Source organism: Colletotrichum abscissum, assembly GCF_030869225.1.
Source record: "Colletotrichum abscissum strain IMI 504890 chromosome Unknown Scaffold_77.1, whole genome shotgun sequence".
NCBI lineage: Eukaryota > Fungi > Ascomycota > Sordariomycetes > Glomerellales > Glomerellaceae > Colletotrichum > Colletotrichum abscissum.
The window spans coordinates 52,812-69,076 of NW_026850522.1; the positions used below are offsets into that span (position 1 = coordinate 52,812).

General features: G+C 53.0%; 6 protein-coding genes across 6 annotated transcripts, besides 1 other annotated feature; 2 read left to right on the plus strand and 4 right to left on the minus strand.

Annotated features, from left to right (window-relative positions):
* Window positions 1-516: 516 nt before the first annotated feature.
* CABS01_15942 (immunoglobulin I-set domain-containing protein) lies at window positions 517-3,956 on the minus strand (the record flags this gene model as incomplete). Its single annotated transcript, XM_060549275.1, has 4 exons — window positions 517-1,694; window positions 1,755-3,061; window positions 3,111-3,544; window positions 3,639-3,956. The coding sequence occupies 4 exons, from the start codon at window positions 3,954-3,956 to the stop codon at window positions 517-519; spliced, it is 3,237 nt and encodes a 1,078-aa protein (XP_060390809.1).
* A 1,282-nt stretch (window positions 3,957-5,238) lies between these two features.
* On the minus strand, window positions 5,239-7,023 carry CABS01_15943 (uncharacterized protein; the record flags this gene model as incomplete). Its single annotated transcript, XM_060549276.1, has 1 exon — window positions 5,239-7,023. One exon carries the CDS (start codon window positions 7,021-7,023, stop codon window positions 5,239-5,241), a length of 1,785 nt encoding a protein of 594 aa, XP_060390810.1.
* Window positions 7,024-7,615: 592 nt separating this feature from the next.
* CABS01_15944 (uncharacterized protein) lies at window positions 7,616-8,844 on the minus strand (the record flags this gene model as incomplete). Its single annotated transcript, XM_060549277.1, has 4 exons — window positions 7,616-8,128; window positions 8,191-8,558; window positions 8,620-8,718; window positions 8,778-8,844. The coding sequence occupies 4 exons, from the start codon at window positions 8,842-8,844 to the stop codon at window positions 7,616-7,618; spliced, it is 1,047 nt and encodes a 348-aa protein (XP_060390811.1).
* A 681-nt stretch (window positions 8,845-9,525) lies between these two features.
* On the plus strand, window positions 9,526-10,886 carry CABS01_15945 (uncharacterized protein; the record flags this gene model as incomplete). The annotated part of the gene is made up of 2 exons (XM_060549278.1): window positions 9,526-10,168; window positions 10,228-10,886. 2 exons carry the CDS (start codon window positions 9,526-9,528, stop codon window positions 10,884-10,886), a joined length of 1,302 nt encoding a protein of 433 aa, XP_060390812.1.
* A 1,080-nt stretch (window positions 10,887-11,966) lies between these two features.
* CABS01_15946 (uncharacterized protein) lies at window positions 11,967-12,850 on the plus strand (the record flags this gene model as incomplete). The annotated part of the gene is made up of 2 exons (XM_060549279.1): window positions 11,967-12,708; window positions 12,789-12,850. The coding sequence occupies 2 exons, from the start codon at window positions 11,967-11,969 to the stop codon at window positions 12,848-12,850; spliced, it is 804 nt and encodes a 267-aa protein (XP_060390813.1).
* A 113-nt stretch (window positions 12,851-12,963) lies between these two features.
* Window positions 12,964-13,035: a sequence feature (Short protein (CABS01_15947, KAK1474251.1) was converted to a misc_feature.).
* Window positions 13,036-14,006: 971 nt separating this feature from the next.
* CABS01_15948 (uncharacterized protein) lies at window positions 14,007-15,920 on the minus strand (the record flags this gene model as incomplete). The annotated part of the gene is made up of 1 exon (XM_060549280.1): window positions 14,007-15,920. One exon carries the CDS (start codon window positions 15,918-15,920, stop codon window positions 14,007-14,009), a length of 1,914 nt encoding a protein of 637 aa, XP_060390814.1.
* Window positions 15,921-16,265: the final 345 nt, after the last annotated feature.

Sequence of the window (16,265 nt, forward strand, 5' to 3'; positions counted from 1 at the left end):
TGTTGTTTTCCCACCCGCCAGCTGCCGCTGTTGCCCCCGACGACCGGGAGCCTTTTTAGCGAGGTAAAAGCGGGTCCGCTAACCTCAATCCCCCTGCCGAACCCACCACCATCAGTGAGCAGACGAATGATAATGGATGTTGTCGCCTGAGCCACATCTGATAACAACGGGGTACTGTGGGGCTCATGTGGCTGATGTGAGTTGTGGCTGGTGTCAAATCCACTAGCCACAAACAATAATAAAAAAACATCACCGCAGTGGGAGGACAAAGAAAGGCAAAGAAACGCTCCAAGGACCAGAACTACGGGTACGCACTGAAACATGTCAGGAGTGAAGGGTTGGGCGAAGATGGGAAAAGCCGGGATAAATTTGAATCCATTTCAAACTTCAAAATTCATCAGACACCAACCCGTTGTGGTTTTAATCGTTTCATTAGGTACTTTCTTATTGTTCACTTTGTTTCTCACCTTACTTACATAAACACCCAATACTCTATGCTCAAGCATGTGACTACTTCTAGTCCGCAGTTCCTCCAACAATTCCCGGTGTCTCTGTAAAGGCGGTCCGCTTGACGGCGCCCTGCTCATCGCGTCCAAGCAAAAAACTCTCGGGAGGTCCCAAGTACGACTTTCTCACACCACCAAGGTCAACCACAACTTTTTGCACGATAATGTTCGGCAGAAGCGCCCACACGCGAAGCGTATACGCGCCCTCCTGCGTCACGTTAAAGGACGTTGTCGTATAGTTGCCGGTGAGTCCCCAGACCGCATCCCCCACGGCATAGCCCCATCCATCCGGCATGTTCTGCCCCTGCGTCTTGCCCACCGGTTGCACTGTCTTGGGCTGTGGTGCACTTCCACCGGTCGGGTACAGCGAGATGCCATACTCGAGAGGGTTGCCATCCCCGAGATAGTTGGATGTGGGTGAGATGTACAGCGTGACGTTGGCTTTGCTGGTGTTGCTGAAGAGGTACATTTGGTACTCCAGCGCCGGTCCCTCACCCAGCTTGACCTTCTCCGACTCGGGCGGATACAGTCCAATCCCACCCAACGTGCGCCCGTAATTCTCAAACAAGTGATACTCGAGTTTGCTGCTGCTGTTGCTCAACTTGGTAGAGTTGCTGGGCTCAATGATGTTCTGGTAGTGCGGTCCTTCGATGGAAACATGTCCATCAGATTCAACAAAACCCTTGGTGAAGTTGGACGGCACGGCCCGGTTGACAACAGGCACGATGACTCTCTGTCCTGATCCAGCGTACTTTTCTTTGCCTTTGCACGGCGTCGTAACATTGATGTACACTTGCGTCGCGTTGGGAGCTGTCGGCGCATTCTCCCAGTCGATCGAGATCCAGACACGACTGTCCGTACCATTGTTGCCGCCAACCGTGCCATTATACTGGGAGAGCTTGACCCAGGGCTGCCAAGGGCTGGCCGTCCAAGGGCATGCAGTATTGCCACGGGTAAACACCTCAAAGTAGCGCGAGATGGCCCCGTAGGGATCCAGTGGGGGCACGGCGAGGTCGTTGGCGGAGTTGGTGTGCCACTTGTCGTCACCTTGAACGCTGGCGTTGGACCCCTCGACGCCGACACCAATCTGGCCACCCAGAGATGGGAAGGCTGTCTGAACATAGCGCATATCTGGGAGCGTGTTACGCATGGGCTGTTGCCAGTAACCATCATATCCGAGGTGGGTTTCTGTTGCGCGTCATATTAGCACTCTTCACAACAGAAAGAGCTTTTGGTTCTTCAACTCACGATCAAGCATATGCTGCCACTTTCCCTCGAGCAGTTCATCCCATCGAATAGTCAGCTCGGCGTCCGCATCGAGTAATTTCCTGGACTCGTCGATGATATCGTTTGCCAAGTTGCGCTTCTGTCCTGCAAACAGCTGGTTCTTCGCACCGTTGATCTGGATCTTGTGCAGGATCTCGCCAGCCGAGATGGGATGCAAAATCATCTCGAAGAAAGCCGCCTGATATTCCTCAGCGAGGGCATCGTAGACGGCTTGAGCTTGCTCGCGGAGGGTGGCCCACTGGCCCAGAACCGCGTCTGCCTCGTTGTAGTTGATGACTGAGTATGTGTTTGGCTCAACCAATTCGTACTTTCTGCGAGCAGCGTACATGCCATACCGCGTCAAAATGTCCGTGATGTTGCCTGCGTGGTCGCCGCCAAACTCTCTGGTTGCCCAAGCCTCGAGCCACTTGCCAGTGCCGTCAACCCCCCACTTCTCGGTGTCATAGGCGAGGTCGAAGAAGTGACTGATGGGAATCTCGAGCGGCTTCAAGTCACCGACGTTGACAATCCAGATCCTGCGCGCATTCCGGGCATACGCCAAAGACATCTGCTCCGCCGTCTTCTCCAGCTGAATCGTGTTGATCCACTTGTAGTCGCGCGGGTCACCGACATAGTCAAAGTGGTAGTAGACACCGGCACCGCCGCTCCGGTCAGTCTCGTTTACCAGTGGTAGCCTTCGGACATTGCCCCAGTTGTCGTCAGCCCACAGTAGAGTGATGTCCTCGGGCACGACGAGGCCCTTTTCTTGGTACGACTGGACCTCTTTGTAAAGGCACCACAATGACGGAACCTCCGAGGCACTGTCGATTCCAAGTCCCTCTTCGATAATAGATCGCTGATTGGCCACGAGCTCCTCCAGCATCTTGACGATGCCTTCGACTCCCAAGTTGCCCTCAATAGCGGTATCACCCGTGCCGCGCATGGCCATCGTCCACAGGCTGTTGCGAGCGTAGGGCTTGGCACGCTGCACGCCGTAGCGGAAGTAGTCGTCAATGGTCTTGTTGTTGAGGTTATAGGCCCATTGGCCCTGGTAGAATGTTCTAAACTCGTTTTGAGCGCGCATGAGAGGCTCGGTATGAGAGCCACCGAGAACGACTTCGTATGCGTCGAGGAGGGGTTGATTTAGCGGGTCGTCGACGTAGACCATGCTTCCCCAGAGCGTAGGCCAGAGGTAGTTGGCACGGAGACGCAGGAGAAGCTCGCTGACGAGACTGTAGAAGTGGTAGTTGTATCCTGCGGCATCATTCCAGGTGTCGTTCCATTTGGTTCTTTGGGCATGTTAGCCTTTTTCTCCCCAAAAGAATGGAACTGACTTACGAAACCCAGCTGGACAGACCAGGCTGCTCATCGTTGATGAAGAAACCACGGTACTTGACCGCAGGAGATCCTTGGACCTTACGTTCGGGCAGAGCGTAGATCTCAGTCGCTTTCTTGGACGGCACATCGGCCCAGAAGTACCATGGGCTGACTCCAATCTGCTCGCTGACGTCGTAGATGCCGTAGATGGTGCCTCGAGGGTCACTACCGGCAATGACAAGGGCCCGGGAGCATCCCGGAATGGGCTCGTCGATCAGTTGGCTGACGAATGACTCCCATTGTCCTTCAACCTCACTCGTATTGAGTTTCTGGGCCTTGATGAGGCTGTCAATGACCTTTGAATGACCAATGGTGCCGACGATGACAACGGTGCGATCGGGGGCTGGATTGGTGTAGTTGGGACCGGAAAATGACTGTTCGTCTAGAACTCGGTACTGTGGACAACGATTAGCGACCTTCCTCTCTTTAAGAAAACGCTTTCTAGAGCCACTCAGACCACTTGGACTGCGGCACAGGAAGGAGACTCACAACGGTGTTATTGGTGACATCCACTGGCGCGAAGGTGTAAAGAGCAGGCTTAGAGCTGTTTCCGCCATTGCTGAGCGTGTAATTTGTGCCGGTGACTCGGCCAAAATCCAAGGCTAGGTCGCCTGCTGCCCGAATGACGCCCCAGTAATCATCGTCTGATACGAGAATTTGGCCTGTCCCGACATCTCCTCCGGCAATCTGGAAGCTGCCTGAAGCACTCTCGAACGAGACGATCGGCTGCTGTCCCAATGCCGAGATCAAAGGTGCCAGGCTCGATAGGACCACAAGGGAGATTGACTTGAGGTTGACGAACGCCATGACTGCGGGCTTGTGAAGCTCACGCTCCACTTGTACAAGAACAATGTCACGGACCGACAGGAACCAGCATCATTGAGAGGGAAGGGCTACCGCTTTTATTAAATACGCAAACGAGCATCCGATAGCGCGCGCAAGTGCTTCAGTCCTCGGATCAGGAACGGTTGGAGACCCCAGACCAGGATGACGCTTCCATGGGGAAATCAGATTGAACAGGCATGGCAAGGTGGGATCGACTGATGGTACGGGGCATGAACGAAAGAACGAACGAACGGCACCACAAGCTAGACAAACATGGAGAACCACCAATAATGGCACGAGAACCGCCTTCATGGACGGCCGGGGACGGATGACACCAGCCAAGATGGGATGACGGTTCCTGGCCGACGGGTAAAAGGGACCACTTCCTGGGTCTCCATGACAGGCCGGAGCAGAGGCCGGCGAGGTTACGAGGCATGCTCAGTAGAGAAGAGATGGTCATCCTCGATACGGGCGAGGGACACCCCAGCCTCCATAATGCTTGAGTCGAGCTTTCCCCGCAGCGCGGCGCGGCCGGGTCCTCGAAGCGAGCGGCTTCCAAGACTCTTTTACCCCACGCCCGGCTTTGTTCGGCCACAACTTGCTCAAGAGCCGGTGCCGTGTTACGGTAGTGAGCTTCTCTTGAGTACTCTGAAAGACCCTTTGCTTTTGCTTCTTCTTCAAGCAAGTTGATTACACGCCAGATTGACCAGATTTTCTCAACTTACAATACCAAACAGGTCAGACTTCGGAGACATTGAACTAAACGCAGACAAGATAGAAGAACTGCCTACCCCAAAAAGCAATCAGCCAGCTAGTTGCATGTAATTTGGAGATTTCTTGATCCGCGCGTGATCTCACGGCAAAAGTCACTGCGGGGAACAAACTAGTTGTGACATTGGAAGTGGAGAGTTGCATTTAGCCGCAAAGTGAACATGATCCCGGCCGCCACCAAAAAAACTCGCCTTGTTAGCAACTTTGGTCCCCCAGATTACCCGGCCACCCTAGTCTTGTTAAACAAAGTGGCAAGGAAGCCATCACCATGAGTAGCCCGACCGCTTGGGTTCGTGATGTGAATTGGAAAACTTCGGCACGTCTTGCCGTCCCCACACAATCAACTGTTCATGTCTACGGAGTACTGCGTACACGCATGTAAGGTACTTGCTCGAACGCGTCACCACTCACGCAATCCCGGCCATCCCATATCGAGCGGGAAGAGGAGCATGGAAGCAACAACATCATACTTTTGATCCTGTTCAGCAAATACCTAATCTGCCTGGTTCACGCCAGATCGATAATGGACCTTGAAGATGTACGCAGAAGACGAACCTCGAGAGAAGGAAACCTCGTCGATCTTTCTGGGTTCTGCCTCGATCCAGATACGATGTGTGATGACAGTCCCGTACTGAATAATGGTTGCAGACTTGGGCATCAAATTCGACTTGTACAGGCCTGATTGATCCGTGAATCGACACATCATGTAGTCGCGAATCTCCGACAGTCTCTCCTCAGCCTTAACGCCAGGGATCACCTGTGCGTATCTCATCAGCAGCTCCGATTCGGTCCCTTCGACCGAGAGCTCGTCAAAAAGTGCCGCCCACGGTCGACAACGCGAGCCATCCCACTGAAGGCCACAGATGATGCCCAGGGTAACCTTCTGTAATGGAAATCCGAATTGGATCTTGAAACAATGCGTCCCAGCGAAATTGTCGAGCCCGTGGCAGTCAAAGACAAAGTCTGCGACGGAGGATCGCACGCATGCCTCCACGGGGTTCGCTGTCTTGGAGATAATCAAGTTTTTCAGCTGCGAGTCGTACTCGAATCCGATCTTGGCTCCCATGAAGGACGCCAGCCGCGTCGTTTCGTGATCGTATAGCGTCTTGCGGATGCAGGCATCAAATGTGTCCAGCGTGGCATTAGACCATTGTAATCTCGAGTTGTATGCATACACCTGATCTGGAACCGCTCTAACAAACGTCGTTCCGACCTTGAGTAGCCAGATTGCAAGCCACTTGGGGGTCCCTTGCGTTCTGACACTGGTTTCGAGACAATCAAGACTCAATGCGTAGAACGCGTCAGCATCGTTCGCCGCTTCCGCAGCGTCATTCGCCGGCAGCCTGAGCTTTTGGGCCTTGACTTGGAGACCGTTGTTGGTGAGGGTAAAGTCGTTCCTGAACTGAAATCGATCTCGGTGTCTCATGAGGGTAGAACAGTATGTGAAGTCTGCTGGAGACTCTGCGAATACACCACTGAGCCCTGGAGCTGAAGCCGCTTGGTAGTCGACCTTTTTCTGCCACGCAAAAAGGCTTAAGTCGTTGGTCTCATTGGCGATGTGTTCTTGAAGTCTTTGAAATGCTTTTGATCCCTCACCATATAGCAATGGCATATTGATATCAAAAATACCAAGGAGGCAATAGGCAATGTCCTCGACTCTTGTGGTTTTGCGGCCGGCGGCCCAGGACATGCGACGTGCCACCGGGAGCGTTTGTAGGTCTGAATTGTCTTGTAAAATGCTCACGTCAACTCGTGTGATCTCCTGAATAATGGTTATGAGGTCGCTTTTCTCGCCTACGAGGTTCCATTTCTTGTCGTAAAACTCGATTTGCTTTGAGGCTATCAGCTCTTGGAGAGTCCAGCCCCGAGAAAACCAGCGGCACTTGGGTAATTTGTCTCTGAGGTAATCGTAACGATATGTGCCCCTAAGCCCTTCAGGTATTGGACTTAGGTCTGCTAGGTAGACGTAACATATTTCGGCCGATTGATACCAGGAGTACATGGAGTTGATGGCTTCTGTCAACTCGGCGCTGCTGCTTTTGTCAATGCAGCATGTGTCGACCCATGCGTACTTGAATTTGGAGCGGGCAAGCTTGCAGGTCATCCTGATTTTGTTCCATCCTGTTTTCGTCTTTGCACTGTTCAGATTCGACATGTGGTGAAATTCGACTTCTTGGTTGCCCCAGGTGTGGGAGAGAATGGCGTACGAGCGTGTGCCATTTTGTCGATGATCCGCAACGCGATGCAGTGTTGTTTTCTGTGTGTCGATCAGCCACATGGCCAAGGCTGTGCACCAAAGGCCCAGAGTAGTACGAGAGGAATGCCCCAATGCTAGTAAGTATGTTGGACGTTCTGAGAAGGATGGATCATGCGTCGTTTGTGCGATCTCGTCAAGCAAGGTAAGCAAGGCTGGCAACTAAGTCCAGATACGGACGCGTGACCACCTATCACGTCGCGGCCCCTCATCTCCTGCATTCTCATGCATGACTTAGGACCAATACAGATGCCGGTTCACATATCAGAGGTTATCCCAGCTTCTTCATCCGCAGCTCCAGAGACAGCAATTCGGGTCACTATGAAACGACGATCGTTGAAATGCAGGACCTGTCAATTTGTTCAGCGTCACGGCCTGCGATGAGTACAGTGACGGAAATTTTCAGTGCATTCCTTACAATTTTTATGTACATCCCAAAACCAGCTACGCCATTGAAACTCCGCTCAGGAGGGTTGCCGTTGTCGTCCCGAGTCTCGAAAATCGTGTCAATCGATGAAAGCCTCTCGCAGTGACACTTGCCATGATTGGGATGCATCCGTGTCGCAACGTCCCCATGCGCCGCCATCCAAATAGTTCAATGCCAGTCATTACTTGACTACGATGCTGGGGGCACGTAGGCGTATCTCGGTATTTGCGCCATGCGCTCCTCAGGGCTGACCTCTGTGTCTGCATAGAACATTCTGCCGTTCTTATCCTTCTTCGACTTCTTGTCGCCTGCGGCCTCATCACCGGCTTCATCTTCGGGCTTCTTGGCTGGCTTGATACCGGACTCGGCTCTGCGAATGAGCTCGTCGATTTCGTCTCCGTGTTGTGCCGCTCCAGAAACCAGCTCATCGACAGTGGATGCTCCTGGGAAGCCAGGCGGCGGTGCGCCAGAGCCATTCCAGAACTGGCCGCCATGTTGGGGCGGTCGTTGAGGTAGACCGGGCATCGCTTGAAGGCCACTCGTCGGTCTCGCGGGAAGAGATGATGCAGAGAAACCGCCAAAGTTGCCTTGCGGATAGCCCTGTTGAGGGTAGGCCGGAGCGCCAGGGGCAGCACCAGGCGGGTAGTTCGGATCGGGAGCCGCACCGTAAGGCGCTTGAGGCGGCGGGTACGGAGAGTTGTTCTGTGACGGATGATTAGCCCAAAGCCACACATGTATAACATTTTCGGTGTATGGATACTTACAAATGCACCCGGGCTGGCGCTCGCAGGGGCGCCATTGGCAGGGCTGCCACTAGTAGCGGGAGGATGCCCGGCGGCCAGTCGTGCGCGATGCTCGGCAAGGCGGGCCTTCAACTCTTCGGGAGTCTCAACCTTGAGTTTCTTCCTCGGCTGTTTCGACTGGCCAGGCAAGGGGTTGCCGGTGGCGATCCTGCGGTCCTCTTGGGCTTGATAGAAGTTCTGGATGATGCGGTTCCTGTGCTGGTCCAAAATATCCTGGGGAATACCCTCCATGCCGAAGATCTCCACATCGAGGCCTTGTCGATTCGGTAGCGCATTCTCGACTTGGGTGAGAGTTTCCTTGTGAACTTGGTTCAGATGGACGGAGAGACCTGCGCGACACGAGACATTAGCTTACGATGCCACAGAGGACAGCGTGCGTGGCGGACTAACCTCCAGCCGTATTGAGTCGGCGACCGCATCTGTCGCACTTGAAGTGCTTGGCTTTCTGATGGGAGATGAGAAGCTTCAGGTCTTCAAAATCACGCTCGCCTGCAAACAAGTCAGCACACGCGCTCAGATCCGAGACGCGAAAGGCAATGGATTCATACAGTAATAGCACCAAGGCCGGGAGAGGACGTCCTCGACGTCGGGGTGTCCGCGCTTCTTCTTGCCCATCGCGACGGTTGTTACTTCAGATTTATTCGGAGGCGATGAATGCTGGCGGAATCGCGATTTCGTAGTTGTCTGGTGAGGATAGAGCGAGGTGGAATGCGGCGAAGAAGTGTGACGTTCACAGAGAGGTACCGTGGCAGTCTGGCGAAGGGATTGACGCGAGCTGTGCTCGACCAGCAATTCACTGCACCTGCACCGAGTTGAGAGCAATTGGGCGCTAACCCGGATGTAGACTAGTGTCTTTGATGATCTCTTATTGGTTCTATCACTCAAAGACCCCACCCAGTCTGGATGACCCGATAGAAGTATAAACACTGTAAAACCACACAGTACGTACCTCTCGGCCCCGGCTTGTCCCAAACGGCGGCCGAATCGACGATCCTCGCATCAATCAGCTCAGTCATCTTACAACGACAAGCCATGAACTCACCACGCACATCCACCCAAGAGACTTTTCAGTACGGCATATGAGACCCTGAGCACTAGTAATTCCAGGTCATACGGTCTCTGCCTTGAGCCTGACTTGAGTTTGGATTGAAATACCACCAACTGAAAACACCGTATTCCTGTGTCAAACCTCGAACTGCCCACTTCCGGAATTCCTACCACTTGAGGAAGACATTGAGGATTCGATGCGGTTTCTTAACAACATCACGACAAATCTGCCAAATAATCCACGATACGATGTCGCGGCGCATGCCAGATGAGCTCTGGGTGTATATCCTATCACATCTGTCAACCTTCAAATGCCTTAGAGATGCAGCCCTCACTTCTCCAACTTGGCTCCGATGCGCCTCGTCAGCATGTCGGCAGGTGGTCCTGAACGAAATAGGCCACCTTTCACTTCCTTATGCTGTCATGGCGCTGGAGTCCTCCAAATTTGACCCGAAAGACCTGAATCTCGTTGCCGCCTTTAGTGACGAATATCTCAAGAGACGGCCGCGTGTTCCTCCCACCATCAGCTTATCAGATGGCTTCCAACTAGCAGAATTACACCAGTGCGTCGGCCATCTGGGGTCCAAGTTTCGGGACATGGCACTGCATCGTCTCATGAAAGAGCAGTGTAGTCTCGCCAACGACCGTCCTGACTGGCCTGACGCACCTTCTTCCGCTGAGAAGCCAACCGATGCCGAGTCTGCTCGTTTTCACAGAGCCCTCTATCGATTCGAGGTCTACTGCAAGCTTTTCAAAGACCCCGAAGTTGTACGATTCAATCTGGATATCGTAAACTTCCAGAGAGCGCACTTTTTTGATTACCTGTCACTTTGGGAGATTGAACAATTGGTTGCGACAAGGGATTTTCTTGCAGCGGTTGTCATTGGTCCTCGTAAGTTATCCGTCATCTCTCGAACCTACATCATGTTGAATATTGACAATTCTCCATAGCATTGCGTGCGCTCGTGGAGCTTCGTAAGATCGAGGCTCTGCAGACACACCATTGCGGCCCTAGAAATGGCGCTCAAGTTGTGTACTGGACCGCTCCAATCTTACCTCCCAATTTGGAGCGCGGCGATTGCCACATCAACCAGAACCAGGCTCGACTGCTATGCTTTGGGATCAAGTTTCTCTACAGGGTGTCAACATCACCGCCAACTCAGTTCTACCAGCTACTTCTCGCCCTCCCGCAACAGCCACGGTACGCCAGTTACAACCGGGTTGGCGAGATTTACTCATGGTTCACGGATGCTGTTGACAGATGCGTCGAAATGAGCAACTTGGAACTCCCGATCAGGAAAGCTCTGTCATCCTATACTCCGGACGAGTACAAAGAGCATGTCCGACAGTCACTGATAAGCGAGGACACCGATAAGGGCCCAGAAGAAGCCTGGTATTGGGCATATCAATCTTTTCCAGGGTCAACCTGCAATGATCCTCGGATGACGAACTGTCGTCTCTTTGGCTTGTTCTTCTGGGACTCTGCTCGGCTCAACACCATCAACTTCTTCACCCGTGTCGATGTTTGGTGGTGGCGGTGGGAAGGGGCCCGGCAACCAGACTTCGACTGGGAAATCGAAGCGACGGTTCCTCCGGCATCCTTTTGGTGACGGCAGCCTCGTGTATGCTTCCCACGACCATTGACATTCTCGAGCTGCAAGGGGGGTGCGCATTAGGTCAGCGTAGGGTCACATGACTGGTGTGCCACGGTCAGTCCAGCCAGGCTTGACCTCTCGCAAGAAACAGGCCTCTCGTGATATACACGGGCGGGCATTACACTCTTGCGCCTGCTAAAAGAAACGTCTGAATATCTGAGCCACAAGCTTGCAAGTGGGGATGCGCTCAAAACGGGACATCTATACAAAGGCCATCGCTATCAGAAGCCAAGGAAGCTGGGTCAACGACCAAGAGAAGAAAGGCAGAAAAGAGAAGGCGACTGGATCTTGAACGATCCAAAGGCTCCGGACTATGGGCAGAAACATCGACTTCGACTGTAAGACGGAGTGAAACAACGAGAGACTCTGGAAAGGCAAAGAAGGAAGAAGGAAATCGAGACATGCGTGTCCAGCATTGCCTACCATCGTCCAGAGGGCTCAACGATATCCAGCAACCTCACGCCGGCTTCATGAGACTTTGTGAGCCATTGCACATCTCAATGAGATCAACGACGAGGAATATGGGAGAAGGCATCCAGCTTGGATGTTAGCAGGAAGAGGATCGGTCTGGTGCGGGCCCGGGCTCCGTGTCGGGGTCGGTGGCACGCAACGGGGGAAGTGGAATACTGTCCCCTGATTGGCCACTTGGAGGAGAGAGAGCAGCCCGGGGGAGCACTCACCATATAAAGCCCTCGAGCTTCCCACCACCCTCCATCTCGCATCCCATCCTCCTCCCCTCTTCTTTCTTCCGTGTTATCAGAGAAACTTCTCCAATGGCCCAAATTCCCCTTTGACTTTCGCTTTCCATCCTAGACAGGTTCCTATATCTTGGCAGATCCCATCTCAGACCTCTCATACTTGCCTTGGCACACACTTCCTCTGCACCGCCCCGAAGGAGATATTACAGGCCGTCATCCTCCATCACATTTCCTCATCAACTGACACACTCCATCACCCAAAAGCTTCCTCATTCATCGCCAGTTCCATCAAAAGTATCTCCGGTCCTGCTCTACAAGGCCTCGTTAAGATAGCACCATGGCTTTCTTGCCTCTCGACTTTGATACTAACCCAGACTTCACCACTGTGCCACGATCCAAGTCTCCAATGACACCAGGACGTCAGATGTGCTCAGTAATGGTGCCATCGCAGGAGAGCGCTTCCCCTCACGGTTACAGACACAGAGATGCCCTTGCCGGGCCACGTGATCGACGTTCTCCAGCGTCCCCGACACAGACGTCGATGCGGGCGTATCGCCCTGCCGACTACAGAAGCAGCGTCGTGTCCAATCCTCTAAGTGATGAGCAGCTGTACATCATACCGCCGTCTCCGCGCCCAAGGCACCAGCCTTCGTCATACCGACGAAGCCCTGGACCCGTCTCGCAGAGACGGAGACGCAGCCCGGATCATGACAGCCTTGTTGCAATGGGATCATGGACTAGCCCAAGCACCCACAATGAAGAGCCATGTACAAGATCCGGACGTGAAAAAGGCAGCAGCTGCAGCTTCCACGACGGCGACTTTTCAGCCAAGTATGCGCCATACGATGACTTCATCCTCTTCCCCGATGATGCTGGAGAATACATTCACGAGGACTTCACAGTCCCCGCCCACTCATCGTCAGCGCTTGGGGCTCCCCGCATTACCAGGCTCCGCACACCAGACCTGGCGCCGCTGTCGACAGATGTTCAATTCTTCCCCTGCCTCGGCGATGAGTCTGAGCGAGACAGGATTAACGAGGCCTGGTACATTGCCGGTCGGGAGAGGGTTGAGTCTCAATGTCAGTGCTCTTTTCCCAAGCTCACTATGACACACCGTGATGTGCTGTTTCGTGAAGCTCAATTGCTGACTTTGACGCAGTGGATGATGCCTTGGCTTACATGGCGGCTGTAGAGGGACGCAGTCGCACGCGGAGAGGGTGAGAGCCACCCTGGAGGGATCCTTGGATCATTTCGTGATGAAATCAGATGCGATCGTCGTTTTTTGATTAAGATTGGTCGAGATGGCTGGTCCATGTATGGCTGTTTCTGAATTGATGTCCTGGTGTATGGCGTTGGGGCAAGGCGTTCGTCCAGATGGAATGGACAGGTTGACAGGCAACCCATAATCTGTGATGTTTTCTACAATCAAAAGGGAACTCTCAGTGAATCTGACTCTTGTCTTCTTGAACCGAGGTATTTGTGTTTGAAGTGGTTGAAGCCATCGTCAATCAAGATGTAGAGAATCCTGGTGTTACAAGACAACGACAGGGAGGCCGCCGGATCTCAGCAGGCACAGTAAGGCAAGGCAAGGCCATGAAGGTATAAGTGAGATTCAAAATGAAAAGCACGTATCGTGCCTGTAGTCCTTGTCCATCAACGAGAACGGGAATGAAAGTGGGAGCCAAAGTGAAGACGAAAACCTCGCAGAACCACTTACACGGGCTGGACCCGAAGAACGACGAGTTCGGGGGAGGACGAAGGGACGTGGGGACGTAAAAGTTGGGGGGGAGGGAGTGACGTTGAGTGAGAGCGGCCGGGGGACCCTGCAGAGGCCTTACGTAAGATACCTGCTGACTAACAAGGTTTCATGCTCACCGAAGGCACCCGTGCTCACCGAGCTGCCTTCACCTTGCTGGTGCGGACCTTGGGAGCAGGACGATGCCTCACGATACTCGATATGCTAATGTACCGGTATCTAAAAAATCAAGACAGAAGAACACGTTCCCCAGTAGAATAGACATTGAGGAATCTTTTAATGAGATACACTTGCAAAAAAGATCAATATTGAGCGAATGGAGATTTATTCGATTATTTTAGCACTCTTCGCAAAGGAAGATATTGTAGTTCAAACTCACGAACCAACTACTTGCCCATTGTGACTCGAGTTAATCGAAAGATCGTAACCATTTCGAACATTTGGTTCGCGATTGGACGATAGTCTGGAGGATTCATGACTTGGTTCACGATAAACTAGATTTAACTAATTGTTTCTCATTCGAATTTCTAATTTCATTAGGGGTATCATCTCCAATAACTCGACTGCTCGGCTCAAGCAAAATCTCTCTTTCCCGCTCTAAGACTCTTGCAAGGTGGCTGTTCAGCTCCGGCGGTCCTTGTCAGGGAAGAAAGTGATCCTTGACATGTAGCGAGGACCAGGAGGGTTCCTCACCACAAGGTTTGCTCGAACGCCAACGTTGGGCTCTATCCGGGATCGCAAGGCCAGAGCAGTAGGGACCGGCAAGCCCCAGACCGAGTAGCCTCTTTTCATGCTGTCCTTGACACAGTCCCGTAGCACGCTGGTGAAATTTTCAGCTGACGGATGGTGCACAATTCCCATTTCGTTGAAGAAATGGGGGAAATTGTCGATGCCATGAAGGCGGCGGACTTCGGTGGATAGCTGGAGAGCGGCACCAGCAGGGGGTGCGCCATGACGGTCGAAGAGCTCGTCCCGGATTTGCTCCAAGGTTTTTCCGTTGGAAGGTCTGGCGATGCGGCGGAAGAGCTCCGAAAACATGAGGAGTCGGTATGAGGTGCGATTCGCCTCAAAGGTTCTCTTCAAACGATACCCCGAGACGTAATCCGGCTCGAGATAGCTCAACTCCGGCATATTGGAGCCCCTCCTGTCGAGCATCCAGACGACGTTGCGCGTGATGGCTTCGGTGATGATCGCTTTTCTCATAGCCTCCGTCATATCAAAGTCGCTGATGAGGAGGTAGACCAGGAGGTGACCAAGATTCGGACAAGATATCTTTGAGGTCTTACCACCCATAAATCTCTTGATCTTGTTATTGGCGTCGGTGACCAGCTTGGGATCCGCCGTCGCCAGGCAGAGCAGAAGGTGAAATAGATGGAAGTAAGACTCGATCGCCTTCTCTGACGCGTGCCGCAACGTACTCATCTGTGGAATCCTGACATTATCGTTGCCTCTGTATGCTGCGCCGCTAGATGATGTGTGTGCATCTACTTGATTGAGCCGCACAACAATGTCGTTCATGAAGGCGGCGAGAACTCCCACTGCAGAGTTGTTGGCGCTCGGTAACGAGATAGCCACGGCTAGACTATGCATCACGGGTGTAACATAGTCTTTGACGGAGCTCCAGTGACGGCGGCTCAGAGGCAGCGGAAGCCAGTGTTCGAAGGCGACATTGTGGACGGAGAAGCGGACTCCCAGGTCCTGAAATGCCGGCAGAGAGATGAGGTCAAACTCTGATTCTATAGCCCGCTTGCGTTTGGGGACCATGACGCCTACACCGAGCTTCGTATCTCGGAAGTTGGTTTTGGTCACAAAGCATTGGAGTTCTCTCAATCGGATAACATCATATCCGCGAAGTATGTCTGCAATCCGCGGCCAAGCCCGTGAAAAGGAGAGGAGATCCGCGAAGTCGAGACTGTGGAGAGTTTCTAGCAGAAGCTCGTCAGGCAATGCGGCCAAGACACATCCCTGGTGGTCTTTGGAGGCAGCCGCTATAGTCGCAGCACTTGACGAGGATGATGATGATGATGGCGTCGGCGACAAGGCTTTCAGGGCGTGCCTTCGAGCTCTTCTAAAGTCTGCCTTGCTCTTGGTTCCATCAAAGTTGCAGTGAGGACATTTGAAGTCCTGCCGGCATTTGAGGCTCTCTTGCCGATACCACTCGAGAGGCTCGGTGTAAAATCCGCCCTCCTGCTCCAACGAATCGCTGCTGAAAAAGCTCAGCATTTGAATGGAAATGCCCTTGAGGGTATACGCCGGTGTGTATCCCTCAAACGTATTGAGGATTGATGCGCAGATATAGGTGTCAAAAACGTTGGGATGCACCATTCGCGTGTTCATCTTGATGGTGGGAGCGACGAGAGGATAGCGGTCTCCGAAGTTGACGGTGGTGTGCATGGGCATCCAGCCCTCTGGCTGCAGAACAAGGCATGCCCGGCGAACATCGTTTTCTCTGGTATGTAATGCAACGCGAGGGTAGGGGTTTCGCTGTAACTCGGCAAAGTCCTGAAGCAGTCGGCGCTGGAGATGTGCAGCCATGGTAGTGGATGTTTGTTGATGGTCTCTTTAGAGGTGATGATGGTAGAAGGCTGATGATTTACCGGGAGGATGGAGACGTCAACTAATCTGCGTCGTTATGTATGCGCATAAAGACTGAGGCCGCCTCTTGCTCAGGATTATTTTATCAAATTGTAATTCGGGCTGAGTCAATCGCCGGATTGTCGTAGTTGTGCCATGCTGGAGTTTGCCATTTGGCCTCATTTTCGCAGAGGCCTCAACGGGGCAGCGCAGCCACACATTTGAGCCGCCTCACGCCCGCGATCCTTCCGAGGAATAGACATCTCGGTATTTCCTTTGGTACCTTAGGTACTTACCTCAGTGCTC